Raw genomic sequence first — 18,953 nt, forward strand, 5'->3', positions numbered from 1 at the left:
GTTAGGGATATGGTTAGGGCTTGGTTAAAGGCTAGGGATATGGTTGGGGATTAGGCTACAGTATTACAGTTGTTATGTAAGAAACAAAAACATGTAAAAAAAAAGTAAAAGTATAACAATGTATTAAGTTTTATTTAAAAGTATTTAAGTTTTCAGCAAAAAGGAGAATACATGTGTATGGGGAATAAGAGGCCTAATACTGGAGGGGTAGAGGAGAGCCCAGAGAGTGCTAAAGGTTTACATGTCCAGGGGTGTAAAATACCTGCCTTGTCCAGGGCACTGGCAGCTCGCACCGTGCCACAGGTTTCCGGTCGACATTGTCATATCCTCTGTCACTGTGATAGCCTACCTAAATGATGACCACACGCAATCTGTTATCAAAATCCCCGGATGACCTGGATTGAAAATTGACTGGAAGAAGTTTAATAAGGAGGGAACCCATGCACATGGAGGTATTATTATTCCGCTGTATATACAGCTGTAATCAGGCTCTGTTATGGGTGCGTGGGTCTAAGTGGCATATTCTTTTGCCTCTAATTCACCCAACCATCTTATATTTATGATATACATAGCAAATCAGAAAAATCACTGTCTACAATAAAAATGTCCTAATATCTTCCAATCTTCATCCTGACCATCTAACGAATTAATAGACTCATATTTCCTGCTGAGTAGAGATGACTCTTCAGTAGTTATTTCTTTTACTAGAGCTTTCACTGGCATCGCATCATCGCATGCAGGATTATATGACCCATGTGGTTGATAATAACCTTATATCTGAATGTTCTCAACAGAAGTTTAGACACCCTGCCCCCAAACACCTATATAACCATGTACAAAAAATAGAATTAAAAAATGTACATTCGGCTTTAAACTGTCAGTATAAACTTATGGCCTTGTAGGGATATACCGCCTATCAAAAATTGCTGCATCCATTATGCAGAAAGGGAAGTTTAATCAACTTTTCTTATGCATTTGCTAGGTACACTGTTGGCACTTTAGGTGAGGTCAAGAGACTCACTGTTAAGTTCCCCTCATTCAGTTTGCATGCCCCGCCTTCTTTGGCGATTGACAGTACTGACCTGCCGGAAGCCAGCACTGTCTGTGGAGAAAGCTCAGGCAAGCCAGCGCTGTTTGCAGAGAAAACTCAGGCAACCTAGCGCTGTCTACGGAGAAAGCTAAGGCAAGCCAGCACTGTCTACGGAGAAAGCTCAGGCAAGCCAACACTGTCTGCAGAGAAAGCTCAGACAAGCCAGCACTGTCTGCGGAGATGGTTCAGGCAAGCCAGCGCTGTTTGCAGAGAAAACTCAGGCAACCCAGCGCTGTCTACGGAGAAAGCTCAGGCAAGCCAGCACTGTCTGCGGAGAAAGCTCAGGCAAGCCAACACTTTCATTCACCAGTGATGGAGTCGGGTGCATGCCTATTAGTGGGTGAAATGGTGCACTGAGCCCCGGGTCCATGCCAAGAGTGCACCTTACACGTTTCTACAGAATGGGGGCCTCATTCAGACATTTTGTTTCCAAGTACGTGTTCTATCCATGGTTTTCACAGATATAAGACATACCCATTGTAATCTGTGGCCAAGTTGTTTTGTGAACCAAGTGTCTCCACAAATAAATCACGGGGACATGTCCATTTTTTTATCCGAGTCACTGATCAAAATTACTCATACAGTGGTGTATGGGTCCATGAGAAATCACTGAACACATGCTTGGAGTCCATGTCATGTCCGTTTTTAAAATTGTAGAGGAAAAGCTTTGTTATTTTTAAAATTTTTCTTACAACAAAAGCACTGATGAAACCCTGATGATAAAACCTGACACATGACCAATCACTGATGAAACCCTGATGATAAAGCCTGACACACATGGACCAATCACTGATGAAACCCTGATGATAAAACCTGACACACATGGACCAATCACTGATGAAACCCTGATGATAAAACCTGACACACATGGACCAATCACTGATGAAACCCTGATGATAAAACCTGACACACATGGACCAATCACTGATGAAACTTTTTGCTTATTTTAGACTGTTAGTTTAGTCTGACAGACTCCCTATAGTTACTTTAAAAAAAATGTAATAAAAGAAATATAAAAGTTTGAATCTCCGTCCTCTTTACATTTGGTATCGTGACCCATGTCCGTCACAGTCCTATCAAATTATAAAATTAATAAACCTGTTTAATTAACTCCACAAAAAGAAAACCTTGAAACTCCAGATTTTCTGTTTTGATGCCACACCTCCCCAAAAATTGGAAAAAGAAAACTGACCAAAAATTCTATATACCCCAATACAGCTTGCCAAGCAAAAAGCAAGTTGTCCTTATCTTCATCAAAGGAAAAAATAAGAAAGTTAAAGGTCTCAGGTATATAGGTCTCAGGTATAGGTCTCTTTATGTATATGTATATATATGTATATGTATATATATATATATATATATATATATATATATATATATATATATATATATATATATATACATATACATATACATATACATATACATATACATACACACACACACACACACACACACACACACACACACACACACACACACACACACACACACACACACACACACACACACACACACACACATATATATATATATATATATATATATATATATATATATATACACACAGTGGGTACGGAAAGTACTTAGACCCCTTTAAATGTTTCACTCCTTGTTTCATTGCAGCCATTTGGGAAATTCAAAAAAGTTAATTTTTTTCTCATTAATGTACACTTTGCACCCCATCTTGACTGATATTGAGCTAGTACAGCAATGAGTCTTCTTGGGAATGATGCAACAAGTTTTTCACACCAGGATTTGGGGATCCTCTGACATTCTGCTTTGCAGATCCTCTCTAGTTATGACAGGATTGATGGCGAACGTTGGTAGACAGCCATTTTCAGGTCTCTCCAGAGATGTTCAATTGGGTTTAGGTAAGGCTCTGGCTGGGCCAGTCAGGAATGGTCACAGAGTTCTGAAGCCACTCCTTTGTTATTTTAGCTGTCTGCTTAGGGTCATTGTCTTGTTGGAAGGTAAACCTTCGGCCAAGTCTGAGGTCCAGAGCAGTGTGGAAGAGGTTTTTATCCAGGATATCTCTGTACTTGGCCGCATTCATGTTTCCTTCAATGACAACCAGTCGTCCTGTCTGTGCAGCTTTAAAATGCCCCATAGCATGATGCTGCCACCACCATGTTTCCCTGTTGGGATTGTATTGGGCAGGTGATGAGCAGTGCCTGGTTTTCTTCACACATACCGTTTTAATTATCACCAAAAAGGTCTATCTTCGTCTCATCAGACCAGAGAATCTTATTTCTCATAGTCTGGGAGTCCTTCATGTGTTTTTTTAGCAAACTCTATGTGGACTTTCATATGTCTTGCACTGAAGAGAGGCTTCCGTTGGGCCACTCTGCCATAAAGGCCTAAGTGGTGGAGGGCTGCAGTGATAGTTGACTTTGTTGAACTTTTTCCCATCTTCCTGCTGCATCTCTGGAGCTCAGCCACAGTGATCTTGGGGTTCTTCTTTACCTCTCTCACCAAGGCGCTTCTCACACGATTGCTCAGTTTGGCTGGACGGCCAGATCTAGGTAGACTTCTGGTGGTCCAAACTTCTTCCATTTAAGGATTATTGAGGCCACTGTGCTCTTTGGAACCTTGAGTACTACAGAAATTCTGTGGTGACCTTGGCCAGATCTGTGCCTTGCCACAATTCTGTCTCTGAGTTCCTTGGCGAGTTCCTTTGACCTCATGATTCTCATTTGGTCTGACATGCACTGTGAGCTGTGAGGTTTTATATAGACAGGTGTGTGCCTTTCCAAATCAAGTCCTATCAGTTTAATTAAACACAGCTGGACTCCAATAAAGGAGTAGAACCATCTCAAGGAGGATCACAAGGAAATGGACAGCATGTGACTAAAATATGAGTGTCTGAGCAAAGGGTCTGAATACTTATGACTGTGATATTTCAGTTTTTCTTTTTTAGTAAATTTGCAAAAATGTTTACATTTCTGTGTTTTTTCAGTCAAGATAGCGTGCAGAGTGTACACTAATGAGAAAAAAAATTGAATTTATCAAATGGCTGCAATGAAACAGAGTGAAAAATTTAAAGTGGTCTGAATACTTTCTGTACCCAATGTGTGTGTGTGTGTGTGTGTGTGTGTGTGTGTGTGTGTGTGTGTGTGTGTGTGTGTGTGTATGTATGTATGTATGTATGTATGTATGTATATATATATATATATAATTGCCTAGAATACTACTTCCTGCAATTTGTGCCAACTTCCGTGGCTTTGTCCGGAGCTATTGTCCGGAGCTAATGTCCGTAGCTAATGTCCGGAGATAAGTGACGTCACCAGTGTCCTACACCCAGGCAGAGCACAGTGGCCCCAGGCAGAGCACAGGGGCCCCAGGCAGAACATGGGGCCCCAGGCAGAGCACAGGGGCCCCAGGCAGCATATGGGGCCCCAGGCAGAGCACAGGGGCCCCAGGCAGCATATGGGGCCCCAGGCAGAGCACAGTGGCCCCAGGCAGAGCACACACCAAATCGGAGGCCGAGGGGCCCCGCCAACCAAATCGGAGGCCGAGGAGCCCCGCCCACCAAATTGAAGGCCGAGCGGCCCCGCCCACCAAAGCGGAGGCCGAGGGGACCGGCCCCGCCCACCACATCGGAGGCCGAGGGGCCCCGACCACCACATCGGAGGCCGAGGGGCCCCGCCCACCAAATCGGAGGCCGAGGGTCCACGCCCATCAAATCGGAGGCCGAGGGTCCCCGCCCACCAAATCGGAGGCCGAGAGGCCTCGCCCACCAAATCGGAGGCCGAGGGTCCCCGCCCACCAAATCGGAGGCCGAGGGTCCCCGCCCACCAAATCGGAGGTCGAGGGTCCCCGCCCACCAAATCGGAGGCTGGGGTTCCCCGCCCTCCAAATCGGAGGCCGAGGGGCCCCGCCCACCACATCGGAGGCCGAGGGGTCCCGCCCACCAAATCGGAGGCTGAGGATCCCCGCCCACCAAATCGGAGGCCGAGGGTCCCCGCCCACCAAATCGGAGGCCGAGGGTCCCCGCCCACCAAATCGGAGGCCGAGGGTCCCCGCCCACCAAATCGGAGGCCGAGGGTCCACACCATCCAAATCGGAGGCCGAGGGGCCCCGTCCACCAAATCGGAGGCCGACGGGCCCCACCCACCAAATCGGAGGCCGAGGGTCCCCGCCCACCAAATCGGAGGCCGAGGGTCCCCGCCCACCAAATTGGAGGCCGAGGGTCCCCGCCCACCAAATTGGAGGCCAAGGGGCCCCACCAACCAAATCGGAGGCCGAGGAGCCCCGCCCACCAAATCGAAGGTCGAGGGTCACCGCCCACCAAATCGGAGGCTGGGGTTCCCCGCCCTCCAAATCGGAGGCCGAGGGGCCCCGCCCACCACATCGGAGGCCGAGGGGTCCCACCCACCAAATCGGAGGCTGAGGATCCCCGCCCACCAAATCGGAGGCCGAGGGTCCCCGCCCACCAAATCGGAGGCCGAGGGTCCACACCATCCAAATCGGAGGCCGACGGGCTCCACCCACCAAAGTGGAGGCCGAGGGTCCCCGCCCACCAAATTGGAGGCCGAGGGTCCCCGCCCACCAAATTGGAGGCCGAGGGTCCCCGCCCACCAAATTGGAGGCCGAGGGGCCCCACCAACCAAATCGGAGGCCGAGGAGCCCCGCCCACCAAATCGAAGGTCGAGGGGCCCCGCCCACGAAAGCGGAGGCCGAGGGTCCCCGCACACCAAATCGGAGGCAGAGAGACCCCGCCCACCAAATCGGAGGCCGAGGGTCCCCGCCCACCAAATCGGAGGCCGAGGGTCCCCGCCCACCAAATCGGAGGCCGAGGGTCCCCGCCCACCAAATCGGAGGCCGAGGGTCCCCGCCCACCAAATCGGAGGCCGAGAGTCCCCGCCCACCAAATCGGAGGCCGAGGGGCCCCGCCAACCAAATCGGAGGCCGAGCGGCCTCGCCCACCAAATCGAAGGCCGAGCGACCCCGCCCACCAAATCGGAGGCCGTGGGGCCCCGCCCACCAAATCGGAGGCCAAGGGTCCCCGCCCACCAAATCGGAGGCAGAGGGACCCCGCCCACCAAATCGGAGGCCGAGGGGCCCCACCCACCAAAGCGGAGGCCGAGGGTCCCCGCCCACCAAATCGGAGGTCGAGGGTCCCCGCCCACCAAATCGGAGGCCGAGGGTCCCCGCCCACCAAATCGGAGGCCGGTCCCCGCCCACCAAATCGGAGGCCGAGGGTCCCCACCCACCAAATCGGAGGACGAGGGGCCCCACCAACCAAATCGGAGGCCGAGGAGCCCCGCCCACCAAAAGTAAGTGCGGCCCCAAAAGTAAGTGCACCCCCGGGTGCAAAAGTAAGTGCGCCCCCGGGTGCAAAAGTAAGTGCGCCCCCGGGTGCAAAAGTAAGCGCGCCCCCCAGTCCCGTGTGTGAAAAGTGCTGCTGTAAAGCTGGTAGCGCTGTTCAAGCACCATGTATTTCCTTCAGGAAATGCCCATCTAATATATAATTGCCTAGAATACTACTTCCTGCAATTTGTGCCAACTTCCGTGGCTTTGTCCGGAGATAATGTCCGGAGCTAATGTCCGGAGATAATGTCCGGAGCTAATGTCCGGAGATAAGTGACGTCACCAGTGTCCTACACCCAGGCAGAGTACAGGGGCCCCAGGCAGCATATGGGGCCCCAGGCAGAGCACAGTGGCCCCAGGCAGAGCACAGTGGCCCCAGGCAGCATATGGGGCCCCAGGCAGAGCACAGTGGTCCGAGGCAGAGCACAGGGGCCCCAGGCAGCATATGGGGCCCCAGGCAGAGCACAGTGGCCCCAGGCAGAGCACAGTGGCCCCAGGCAGAGCACAGGGGCCCCAGGCAGAACATGGGGCCCCAGGCAGAGCACAGGGGCCCCAGGCAGAGCACAGTGGCCCCAGGCAGAGCACAGTGGCCCCAGGCAGAGCACAGTGGCCCCAGGCAGAGCACAGTGGCCCCAGGAAGAGCACAGGGGCCCCAGGCAGAACATGGGGCCCCAGGCAGAGCACAGGGGCCCCAGGCAGAGCACAGGGGCCCCAGGCAGCATATGGGGCCCCAGGCAGAGCACAGGGGCCCCAGGCAGAGCACAGGGGCCCCAGGCAGCATATGGGGCCCCAGGCAGAGCACAGGGGCCCCAGGCAGCATATGGGCCCCAGGCAGAGCACAGTGGCCCCAGGCAGCATATGGGGCCCCAGGCAGAGCACAGTGGCCCCAGGCAGAGCACAGGGGCCCCAGGCAGCTTATGGGGCCCCAGGCAGAGCACAGTGGCCCCAGGCAGAACATGGGGCCCCAGGCAGAGCACAGTGGCCCCAGGCAGAGCACAGGGGCCCCAGGCAGAACATGGGGCCCCAGGCAGAGCACAGGGGCCCCAGGCAGCATATGGGGCCCCAGGCAGAGCACAGTGGTCCCAGGCAGAGCACAGGGGCCCCAGGCAGCCTATGGGGCCCCAGGCAGAGCACAGTGGCCCCAGGCAGAGCACAGGGGCCCCAGTCAGCATATGGGGCCCCAGGCAGAGCACAGGGGCCCCAGGCAGCATATGGGGCCCCAGGCAGAGCACAGGGGCCCCAGGCAGCATATGGGGCCCCAGGCAGAGCACAGTGGCCCCAGGCAGAGCACAGGGGCCCCAGGCAGAACATGGGGCCCCAGGCAGAGCACAGGGGCCCCAGGCAGAGCACAGGGGCCCCAGGCAGCATATGGGGCCCCAGGCAGAGCACAGGGGCCCCAGGCAGAGCACAGGGGCCCCAGGCAGCATATGGGGCCCCAGGCAGAGCACAGGGGCCCCAGGCAGCATATGGGGCCCCAGGCAGAGCACAGGGGCCCCAGGCAGAGCACAGGGGCCCCAGGCAGAACATGGGGCCCCAGGCAGAGCACAGGGGCCCCAGGCAGAGCACAGGGGCCCCAGGCAGCATATGGGGCCCCAGGCAGAGCACAGTGGCCCCAGGCAGCATATGGGGCCCCAGGCAGAGCACAGTGGCCCCAGGCAGCATATGGGGCCCCAGGCAGAGCACAGTGGCCCCAGGCAGAGCACAGGGGCCCCAGGCAGCATATGGGGCCCCAGGCAGAGCACAGTGGTCCCAGGCAGAGCATGGGGCCCCAGGCAGAGCACAGTGGCCCCAGGCAGAGCACAGGGGCCCCAGGCAGCATATGGGGCCCCAGGCAGAGCACAGGGGCCCCAGGCAGCATATGGGGCCCCAGGCAGAACACAGTGGCCCCAGGCAGAGCACAGGGGCCCCAGGCAGCATATGGGGCCCCAGGCAGAGCACAGTGGTCCCAGGCAGAGCACAGGGGCCCCAGGCAGCCTATGGGGCCCCAGGCAGAGCACAGTGGCCCCAGGCAGAACATGGGGCCCCAGGCAGAGCACAGGGGCCCCAGGCAGAGCACAGGGGCCCCAGGCAGCATATGGGGCCCCAGGCAGAGCACAGTGGTCCCAGGCAGAGCACAGGGGCCCCAGGCAGCTTATGGGGCCCCAGGCAGAGCACAGTGGCCCCAGGCAGAGCACAGGGGCCCCAGGCAGAGCACAGTGGCCTAAGGCAGAGCACAGGGGCCCCAGGCAGAACATGGGGCCCCAGGCAGAGCACAGGGGCCCCAGGCAGCATATGGGGCCCCAGGCAGAGCACAGTGGCCCCAGGCAGAGCACAGGGGCCCCAGGCAGAGCACAGTGGCCTAAGGCAGAGCACAGGGGCCCCAGGCAGAACATGGGGCCCCAGGCAGAGCACAGGGGCCCCAGGCAGCATATGGGGCCCCAGGCAGAGCACAGTGGCCCCAGGCAGCCTATGGGGCCCCAGGCAGAGCACAGTGGCCCCAGGCAGCATATGGGGCCCCAGGCAGAGCACAGTGGCCCCAGGCAGAGCACAGGGGCCCCAGGCAGAACATGGGGCCCCAGGCAGAGCACAGGGGCCCCAGGCAGCATATGGGGCCCCAGGCAGAGCACAGCGATATTTTGGACCACTGTGCGGTGTTTCAGACCCCCTGTGTGATGTCTGGGGCCCTGTTCTTAAGTATATTAAAGATTAAAGTAACGTATATTAAAGTATATTATAGATCAAATTTGACACGTTTATGAGCACCATTGAGTGATATACTCAAGAATGACATAATTTTTCAACATTTTATGGTTTCAAACTGTAAACACTCAGAGTTTTTTTTACTTCAACCAGAAAACCTTAACGGTTCATAAAAAACTTGACTGTTCAGGATATGATAAAAGTCATAGTATTCTGAATCTTTAACTTATAAAGATACCTTTACATGGGGTGATTATTGGTTCCAGAGAGGCTTTCCGCCGATAATCGTACACATGGCTGGTGACAAGACAATACAATATAAACGTTCAAAGGTAAACACTGATAACATTAAAATCTAATATATAATTGCCTAGAATACTACTTCCGGCAATTTGTGCCAACTTCCGTGGCTTTGTCCGGAGATAATGTCCGGAGATAAGTGACGTCACCAGCGTCCTACACCCGCTCAGGGTGGACAAAGATATATGCCTTCGTGGTGCGCGGCACTTTTCTGATTGGTTGCCGCCTGCCGCGAGCGACCAATCAGAAATGTGCCGTACTGTCAAGAATTGTCAAGAGCTGGTGAGTGCAGCCATTTTTTGTTCTTTCTTACTATTATTTATTAATTGTATTATTCTTACATTTGAATAAATAAAGTATATATGGATTCTAGACTCCCGATTCTTTAGAATCGGGCTGCCATCTAGTATATATATAATATTACAAATTTATGCAGATATCCTCTTGTTATTTTTCTATTTGAAGCTGGTACCTGTGACGCAGACTGCAGCACAATTTTGTCAGCTTCCTACATGTTAGTCGCTCCACACCTACAGGGCTGTTGGATTGAACAATGGAAGAGGCCGACTGTATTCTTTCACTGTGGGAACAAAAGTCTATAGCTGGAAAAGTGTAGCGCTGCAGATTCGCAGATATTTCCCTATCCACATTTGGAGATATCAGCACATCTGTACATGTCTGCAATAGCGATGTCTCTGATTGGAATTATAGTGAGAAGCTGCTGCCAAGGAATGAGCAACCACCTTGTAAGGAATATTTTGCAATTTCTCCTTTTCTTTCAACATCCCCTTACACTATGTCCATGTGCTGGGCACACACATCCCTTGCAGTATGTCCATGCTCTGGACGCACACATCCCTTGCATTATGTCCATGTGCTGGGCACACACATCCCTTGCAGTATGTCCATGCGCTGGGCACACACTTCCCTTACACTATGTCCATGCGCTGGACGCACACATCCCTTACACTATGTCCATGCGCTGGGCACACACATCCCTTACACTATGTCCATGCGCTGGACGCACACTTCCCTTACAATATGTCCCTGCTCTGGGCACACGTCCCTTACAGTATGTCCATGTAATATTTTTGACATCATATCTATATCTAGGATATCTAATCACAGAGGATGACAGGTCTATAAGCTCCAGTCTGTTTTCAGAGCAAAATTGTCCAAATGTATAAATAATTTCAGCTATATTGAGAAGATATTCTGATGCTAAATTCTCTATACACAGTCATGTTAGAATCTTGGAAACTTGGGAATATTCCAGCTGAATGCTATTAGATCCCCCATGTGTCTGGATTCTGATCACATTCTCAAGTATTGTATTATTATTTATTAATGGACATCAGACTGTGTGTTGGCAGAAGAAAGGAAAGCACCAATATATCTGCTCCTGATGAAAAAAAAACTGTCCCAGGAGTGTGTAGGGGCAAAAAGCAGAGTTTACGTGCTTGTCAAGGCACAAGCTGATTAATATAGATTTGACATTTGTTTCTGAGTTTGGAGAATATTTAGTGAAACTCACCACTGTGAGCATATACTTGCATATTACCTTATATGCCAGTTCTTTAATATTCACAATGATAAGAGAGTAATGAAAGCACATGAAGCTTAAGAGAGTAATGAAAGCACATGAAGCTTGTTATAGAATCACATGGAGCTTTTTGATAAGGATTTTATTGGACTGTTTCTAAAGTGCTTTTTGGGTTGGGGGGGGGGTTAAAGAAAAATATATTAAATATATTTTGTGGACCTTTTTCCTGAATATTTTAGATCTGTATTTTAGAGCATAATTGTCATGGGGACACTTTTCATGCTAGCCTGGCGACTCTGATTAGAGCTTACATGGGAAGGCTCAATGCTATCCACTACATCTACCAGATCAAACAGGTTTATCTGGCTTTCACCATTCAAACTCCACAAAGAGATCTGGGTTTGGTTCAAAGAGCAGCTACTGCCCAATGGAAAGGGCTGGTATAGGTTTGTTAGAAAGTTGTGTGAATATGAGGAGGTTAGAAGACAGGACGAGAATCACCAGGCAGAAGGATCATCTAAACATGGATTGAGGTCAAAAACTGGAAACAAATAAGCTGAACAAGAGCTGAAGAAAGCAAGACTGAACCAGCACAAGTATAAACTATAACTGGCAGCTCCCAGCTGTAGAATGGGAGTTCAAGTAAGGTGTGGTGCTATATAATTGGTCACAGCAGGGTGCTGATTACTCCTGCTGGACAGCACACACACCCATACAGCCCTAAAGGTCTGGACAGCGCTCAGGCTACCCAGATCTTCTGATCCTGACATGTCCTCTTTCACCAGCTCCACCCACAAACTGAATAGATTATGGTGGCAGAATCAAGTGTCACAAGGGCAGATCCAAGTGGAGATGTAACTTGAACCTACTCCAAAATCCAAGTGAAGATATCCATACACTCATCATAGCACACATGAAAAACAGATTTCATGGCTGTGAGTGGAAGACTACTTTGTCAACACAAGACCTTTCATGTAAAATGTCATACCAAGGAACACAGTTTGGGCAGCATGAATCAGGTGAAAGATTCCCTTTAAGAAATATAGAATGTTTTGATAATACATTCACTTTAAGATTAAATAACATGGCGGATGTGTGTGAAACATACTCAGCCCTTCTTTCTGCTGATGGTAGATGTCAGTAGACAAGTAAACAGTTTCCATAGGCACCAGATTGTTTCTTAATTCCACTGAAATCACCAAGACTGGTGGCTTACTACTTAAATATGTTATTGGCAACAATGCAGTTTAAGAGGAAAATGTAGTTTTAAGATTTTAAAATGTGACAATGAATCTACAGGTTTACAGCAGGTCTGCACTTGTCATCTGATTCATGCTGCGCTCACCACGGACAGCATGAATCGCAGCATGGCTACACGCTCTGGAGTTTTCACAGAAAATATCATTTGACTTTCCAGCCAGTAACCAGATGAGACTAGTGCAGCACTGACTCTTGTTTAAAGGTGATTAATAGGTTAATTAAGAGGTGTCCCCATCTCCAGTCGCTGCTGTTAACCATTTTAATGCTGCAAATTCTGACAGCAGATTTTAAATGGAACACTGACCAGCGCTTACTCTCACCAGCTCCTGCTTACTCATACATTCCATCGGCCAGCCAAAATCTGATCGGGGGGGACCGGACCGATGGATTTCCATGGCTACTAGCCTGCCAGAGGCCCTTGCCATTGCCAGAGGCAGTGCTTTGTAAGATACTCTGATTTTCTCTATATACTGCAATACTGTAATACTGTGGTACAGCAGTGTATAGTAAAAGCTAACAGACAATCACAGGTTTAAATAACATTTTTAAAAAATTACAATTCGATTCTCCTTTTTTTTCTCATGAAAAATAAAGACGATGAAAAAAACATAAAATAAATATGCGGTATCTGATAAGTCTGATTTATCAAAATGTAAAATTAATTAACTAATATGGTGAATGCATTAAAAAGAAACAAATCAAAACACTAGAATTGAATTGATTAGTTCACCACACCTCCCTAAAAATATACAGTGAAAAGTAATCAAAAGGTTGTATGTAACCTGAGTGGATATAAAAAAAAGTCAGATATAAAAAAAAAAAATTCAGCTTGCCTCTAAAAAAAAACAAGCCCTTAAATAAAAAAAATCTATGTAAGTTTAGTATAGTATCGTATTGATGTAGAGAATCACACTGTTAGGTCAGTTTCACCATTCAATGAACACACTAAAAATAAGACCTTAGAAACAATGGCGGAATTGGATTTTGTTTCAGAATTTCATCCAACGTAGAATTGTTTTCCCTATTTTTCAGTACATTATATGGCAAAATGGATGGTATCATTCAAAAGTACAGATTGTACCACAAAAAACAAGCCCTCTTAGGTCTGTGTCTACTGAAAAACAGTAAGTGTAAGTGCAGAAACAAACACTGGCTGTGGAGGCAAGTGTTACAATAAAAGTATTACATGTAGGTCAATATGTCCCTAACTATAAAACATATGAACATTATGAAGTCTATTTGGCGTTCCATAATCATATAAAAGCCACAGACTTTATACAGAGCATTCTACAGTGACTCTTTATATCCTCCATAATTGATGGTACTGTGTACATCGCTCCTGTAATACATGCCTCCACTGCTGAAGAACATATCTTTCAATAGCAGAATTGCTAACCACAACTGGTTGATATATACACTGCCTTATCCTTTTACTGAAAGTCTACAGCGTCCTCGCTGTGTGTATTTTGCTGTAGTCTGATTTTTCTTGCAGAAAATCCACTACAAAGTCTCCATGTCTGAGTGTTGGATTTTATACCCCATTCATTTTTTACAATACAGCACATTTTGGGGAAAAAATGTCAGGATTCTGTTTAAGACCACTCTGCCCACTTAGTCCAATTCTTCTTGGGCCACAGAGTAGGGAGGGAAAATAGTTTAATTCTACATGGTACTAAATACAGTATTTGGTCACTAGGACGGACAAATAGTTGGTGGACCACAGCAATTCCTTTCTTGCTAATAAGTAAGATCCATTTACACTGTGCGATTATCATGAATGGACAATTCCTAGAAATGCTCATTTCTCGATAATCATGCAGTGTAAACAGGCTGCCGATCTGTACAAACCAGTAAAACGCTCTGCTGAAATGATCTTTAGTTTTTCACAAAAGATTGTCATTCTCGGCAGCACATCGTCTTGTATAATCATACCTCGTGCTGCCGAGAACAATATTGGCCTGTGTGCACCGAATGATCTATTACTGATTGTTCAGTCCAAATCTGGAAGCGGATCGGCTAGTGTAAGCATGTTATGAAACCAGTGCCGATCAGAAAACAAGTAGCTGGTCAGCGGTCACTTAGTGCCACCGGTCGGTTAGTGTAAACAGTCCTTAAGCCATTTTTGGACTCATGTGAATCAAGAACTCCTGTTTCAAGCAATTTGAAGGCCCCAATCCACATGTGGTAGAGATGTCTACCAGCAGTTTATCCCTCTCTAATCATTGAAAATCTATCTACGCCCGGCTAAAGTAAGCTTGCATGTGTAAGGTTCTGGGCACCATTATGGACAGGGAGTGCCTGCATTTTGACCCCTCACACATTTATTAAGAAGGCTATCTGCATAGAGTTTGTACCTGCATCTTGTGAGGCATCTAGTATAGTCAGTTTCTGTCTAGTTCATCTCTGAGGTTACTGGGTACATGTGAAGGGATGTATCGTAGTGACCAAATCTTTAGCACCATGTTCTATAACACAGTACAAGTCACCGTTGTACATCCAGTGTGCCAATTTCGGCTATGAAGATCTTACAGTCTAAGATAATAGGGTACAGCATATATAGTAGCGGCAGCAGCTTCCTACTATGTCTGTCTCTTGACTACAACCTTCCCCGCTCCACCAGTCTCTATTTCTGCCGTTGTGTAACCTGCTGCACTCACTCTCTTTATTTCAGAACACCATTGACATGTTGACCTTATTAGTTTGTATACATGAGTGTGCTGTAGTGCTATTTTTTGCCATTTCTGTTATTTATGTGATGACTTGTTGATCACCGGAGAACCATGTGGCCTGTTATTCTCCGTAATTGGCCATGGAGCCTATGTATCAGCTTCTACTGTGTTCTCATTAATTCACTGATTCCAACGATCCTTATATGCCCCACTACTTCCCTCCCCTTCCTTTCCTAAAAGCCCCATTTTTTTCCTTTTTTTCCCTTCCTTACTTCTTACACCCTAGCAGGGACGCAATTACGCAGTAATGGACATCTGATAAATTGTTACGGGAGGTTACATATTGGAAAGACCTAGTCTGAATTTATTTTTAGACAGTAATTAATAATGAAGATGATACAATATGTTTTTCTTACAAAATATGGTAGATTTTTTTTTTTTTTCATTTAATTGTATTTTGAAAACTTTTGAAAATTATTTGTTTGTATTTTTATTATCACTGGAAAAGGAACTGGGAACAAAGTTTTAAACTTTAAAACATTTTAAGGATATGGATGTCTATAGGGAGAATTTTAGCTTTATCTAAATTCATGTAATTTTTGTTAAACTCCATTTTTGCAGTAGGGTTTTATTACAAATGTTGTTGTGTTTGGCTTCTGAAACCTCTGAGTGCCACAATACAGAGCAGATTGCAGAATAAGTTACCAGTGAATGTTGTCTGTGAGCTCCATCTGGGGTTATAACTCTTACCTCTCTTCTCCTGAACTATCTTCTGAAACTTGATTTGTTACCAAATCAAAGTTTGACTTTCAACTAACCATAAGTAAGCTGGGAAGATTGTTCAGAGATAAGACAAGCTCACTAATGATTCACTGTTAACTCATGCTGCAATCTGCTACTTAGTGTGATACATAGAGAATGGAAAAGCTGAACGATACAACTTTTTTTTAATGATATCCTATTGTAAAAAAAAAAAGTGTTAATTAAAAATATAAGCATTTAAGTAAAAAAGAAAAGAGGAAAGTGGCCTCTAAATGAGTCCATGTTGATTAATATAGAACGTCACTACAGTAATGTATTAATTTCACACAAAGCATCACTTTATCCTAGCTTTTTATAGTATAATGGACCTTTACAACTTCTAAGAAGGTAAATGTTATGTGTACTAGTGTATGTGGTCCAATTAACATCAGTAAATAGGTGGCAAAAGCCGATAGTACGTACTATTTGCGTCTCTGCCTATGGGTTATAGCATGACTCCAGAACCTGATATTGTCCCTTTCCTTGTCTTTCCTACCCAGAATTCCCTTTCACCCCGACTCCTACAGGACAGACGGTCAGGAACGACTCCTCCATGTTCTCCGCGACAATCATTGGAGGGGCTGTCGGCGGAGCGGTTCTAGTACTAGCTGTTTCAGTTGTCTTGTTTGTGCTGCTTCGAAAACGACATCACACCTTCAAGGGGGACTACAACACTAAGAAGCATGTCTACGGGAATGGCTACAGTAAGGCTGGTGTGGCGCAGCACCCTCCAATGGCGCAAAGTTTGCAATACCCTGAGGATTCCGATGATGAAAAGAAACCAGGCCCAGTGGGAAGCATTAGCTATGAAGAGGAAGAAGATGATGATGGTATTGACGGGCGTAAACTGAGCACGAAGTATGACGATGAATCCAAGCGCCCGTATTTCACAGTGGAAGAGGGAGATCGTTGTGGTTATGGTGAGGACAGAACTCTAGGTTTCCAATATGAACCTGAAGATATCCCCGATAGTCTTGTGCCCCAGAATGATGGTTCCTTCATCTCAAAGAAGGAGTGGTACGTGTGAGAGTGGTTCACCAAATAAACTGACATATGTGGCTGGACACATGCATATGCCCTGGCCCTTAAGATGGGGAATGTCTAAGGCTGTCGGGAGCTAGGATTACGTGATCAGAGCATTGTCTTGTTTCTTGATATATAATTATAAAGTCTTTTTTTATGCGTCACAAATTCAGGGTCTTTGTGACCTGAAAAAAAAAAAAGAACCCCCTACCTAACCATTATACATGCAGCCTCATGTAACGCTATCATAAGATGACGTAAACCTTACAAACAGGGTCACTGTCTCATCGTGTTTCAGTTCATTGTCATGAGATGACACACAGACATAGCATGGTTTTCTTTTTTTTTTCACACAATAGATGTTGTGCAGAATACACAATTACTTGATGTCGCCATTAATAAGAAACCATGACTTACCGTAATTCTGACACTGATGCTGATGTGCATAGCAAACTACTGAAAAGGCAAGGAAAGAAGAGTCCTAATATTCAGACCACATGGAAATTGCACTGCTTCAGTTACATAAAGACCTATCCCCAACCAACAATTGTATGTATACGTAAAAATATGCAACCGGGAAATGGGTCCACTGCCCTCTCCTACGCCATCCAATGTTGTAAACACTGGAATTTACTGCTGGCTTCTTTCTAGACTTTTTGTTTGATTGTTTTCTTTTCTGTTGGGATTTTCCTTTTTTTACTTTATTTTAGGTACAGGCGGCTATGCTGCCACAGACACAATGCTCTTTTGCAGGGTGATCATATCTACGAAGAATGTGTGGTCACGGAGTCCTGTGACAATTTTGCGTATTTTTATTTCCGTCTGGACAGATCACAGTGGACATTTCTGACCAAAACTCCTGTACTAACATACTGATGTGGAAGCATGTTATTGCACCCGTCCTCGAGGCTTCCACCCAAAAACACCACATCTAAAACTGCCAAAGTGGTCCACACAATTGCACACTGCTGTTATCTGCTGCTCTGTGGTTACGAATGACTGAATCCCGAAGAGGTGAACATTTTTGTGTTCCTGACAAAGTAATGCAATTGTGTAGTATAAGGCAATCTCATTTTCTATATTTTGGTGGTACGTTAAAGTATGATGTCACGTGAGTGTGGGTCAGCCGGCTTATTATTTTGACATAACATTAATACAATATTTTCATTTTGTTAATCATCACATTGTGGATACCAATAATACATAAAAACCTGAATTACCGCCTGTGTCGTATTGTTTTACCTGCGTAGCTTCAGGAAATGGCAGATTGAGATTACATGTATGGTTTCAGGGGATTTGTTTAATGATTTTTCTATAAGGTGGCAATAAAGCAGTAAAAGCTGCATCATGTGTGTATAAGGCTGAGATATATATATATGCACACATGGTAAAAATTGTTGGTACCCCTCGCTTAATGACAGAAAAACCCACAATGGTCATAGAAATAACTTGAATCTGACAAAAGTAATAATAAATAAAAAATGCTGTATGTCATGGTAGCACATTTAGGCCACGCAGGCTGCTCACTGTAGCACAAGCACTATGCGGGCTAGTGTTGTCATACTAAGAAACGGTTCCTGGGACACTTTGGAGAAATGACTGCACTACTGTTCCATGATTTTGTCCATTCTGTATTGAAAGTGAAATTGGACATCACATACCAAACCTTAAGCGTGAAACAGAGCCTGCACAAACCATCAGAAGGCATTTGCATGACATTGGGCTGTGAGCCAGAAGTCCATGTACAGGTGCTCAATTGACCTTACATCACTGCTCTCACACACTGTTACGGTGCAGAGCAAGAGGGAAATGGAGGCTGTAATGAAGGTCTATCATCAGCCCATTGATAGTTGAAGATTAGTCTGCAGACCACATAAGCAATGCCATAAAGAGGCCTTCAAAAGAGAATGTCACACAGTCCCATTCCTGGTATTATAGGGTGAGGTGGAATAATGTAGGGTAGATGGATACCTCTAGTCTTTATTACAGGTGAACAAAGTAAAACAAAGCAAAACAAAACACAGATTAAAATAATGTAACAAACAAAAACAAAGCCATAAACCAATGTATGGTCAAAGGAGGTAACTTGTTTAACCTATCCATAAATTACAGGATGAGACCCTCATAGAATAAAGTATCTATGAAAATGAACAAATGAAAGTCAGACATTGCTTTTCAACCATGCTTCCACAGAATTAAAAAAAATAAAAATAAAACTAATGAAATAGGCCTGGACAGAAATGATGGTACCCTTAATTACTATTGTGTTGCACAA

General features: G+C 46.9%; 1 protein-coding gene across 7 annotated transcripts in view; it reads left to right on the forward strand.

Moving 5' to 3' along the window:
• Window positions 1-18,953, forward strand: part of NECTIN1 (nectin cell adhesion molecule 1) — a 405,552-nt gene that overhangs the window by 123,905 nt on the left and 262,694 nt on the right. For 2 of the 7 annotated variants that reach the window (XM_077250497.1, XM_077250499.1), the window contains one exon: window positions 16,156-17,899. The exons of 4 other annotated variants lie outside the window; for them this stretch is intronic. In XM_077250497.1, the coding sequence (XP_077106612.1) occupies window positions 16,156-16,682 (527 nt within the window). In that variant the 3' untranslated portion in view covers window positions 16,683-17,899. Of the gene's footprint in view, window positions 1-30; window positions 2,259-16,155; window positions 17,900-18,953 lie in introns of those variants that run through there. One more of the 7 variants, XR_013213250.1, reaches the window with a different exon arrangement.

This window comes from Ranitomeya variabilis, chromosome 4, assembly GCF_051348905.1.
Source record: "Ranitomeya variabilis isolate aRanVar5 chromosome 4, aRanVar5.hap1, whole genome shotgun sequence".
NCBI classification, from domain to species: domain Eukaryota; kingdom Metazoa; phylum Chordata; class Amphibia; order Anura; family Dendrobatidae; genus Ranitomeya; species Ranitomeya variabilis.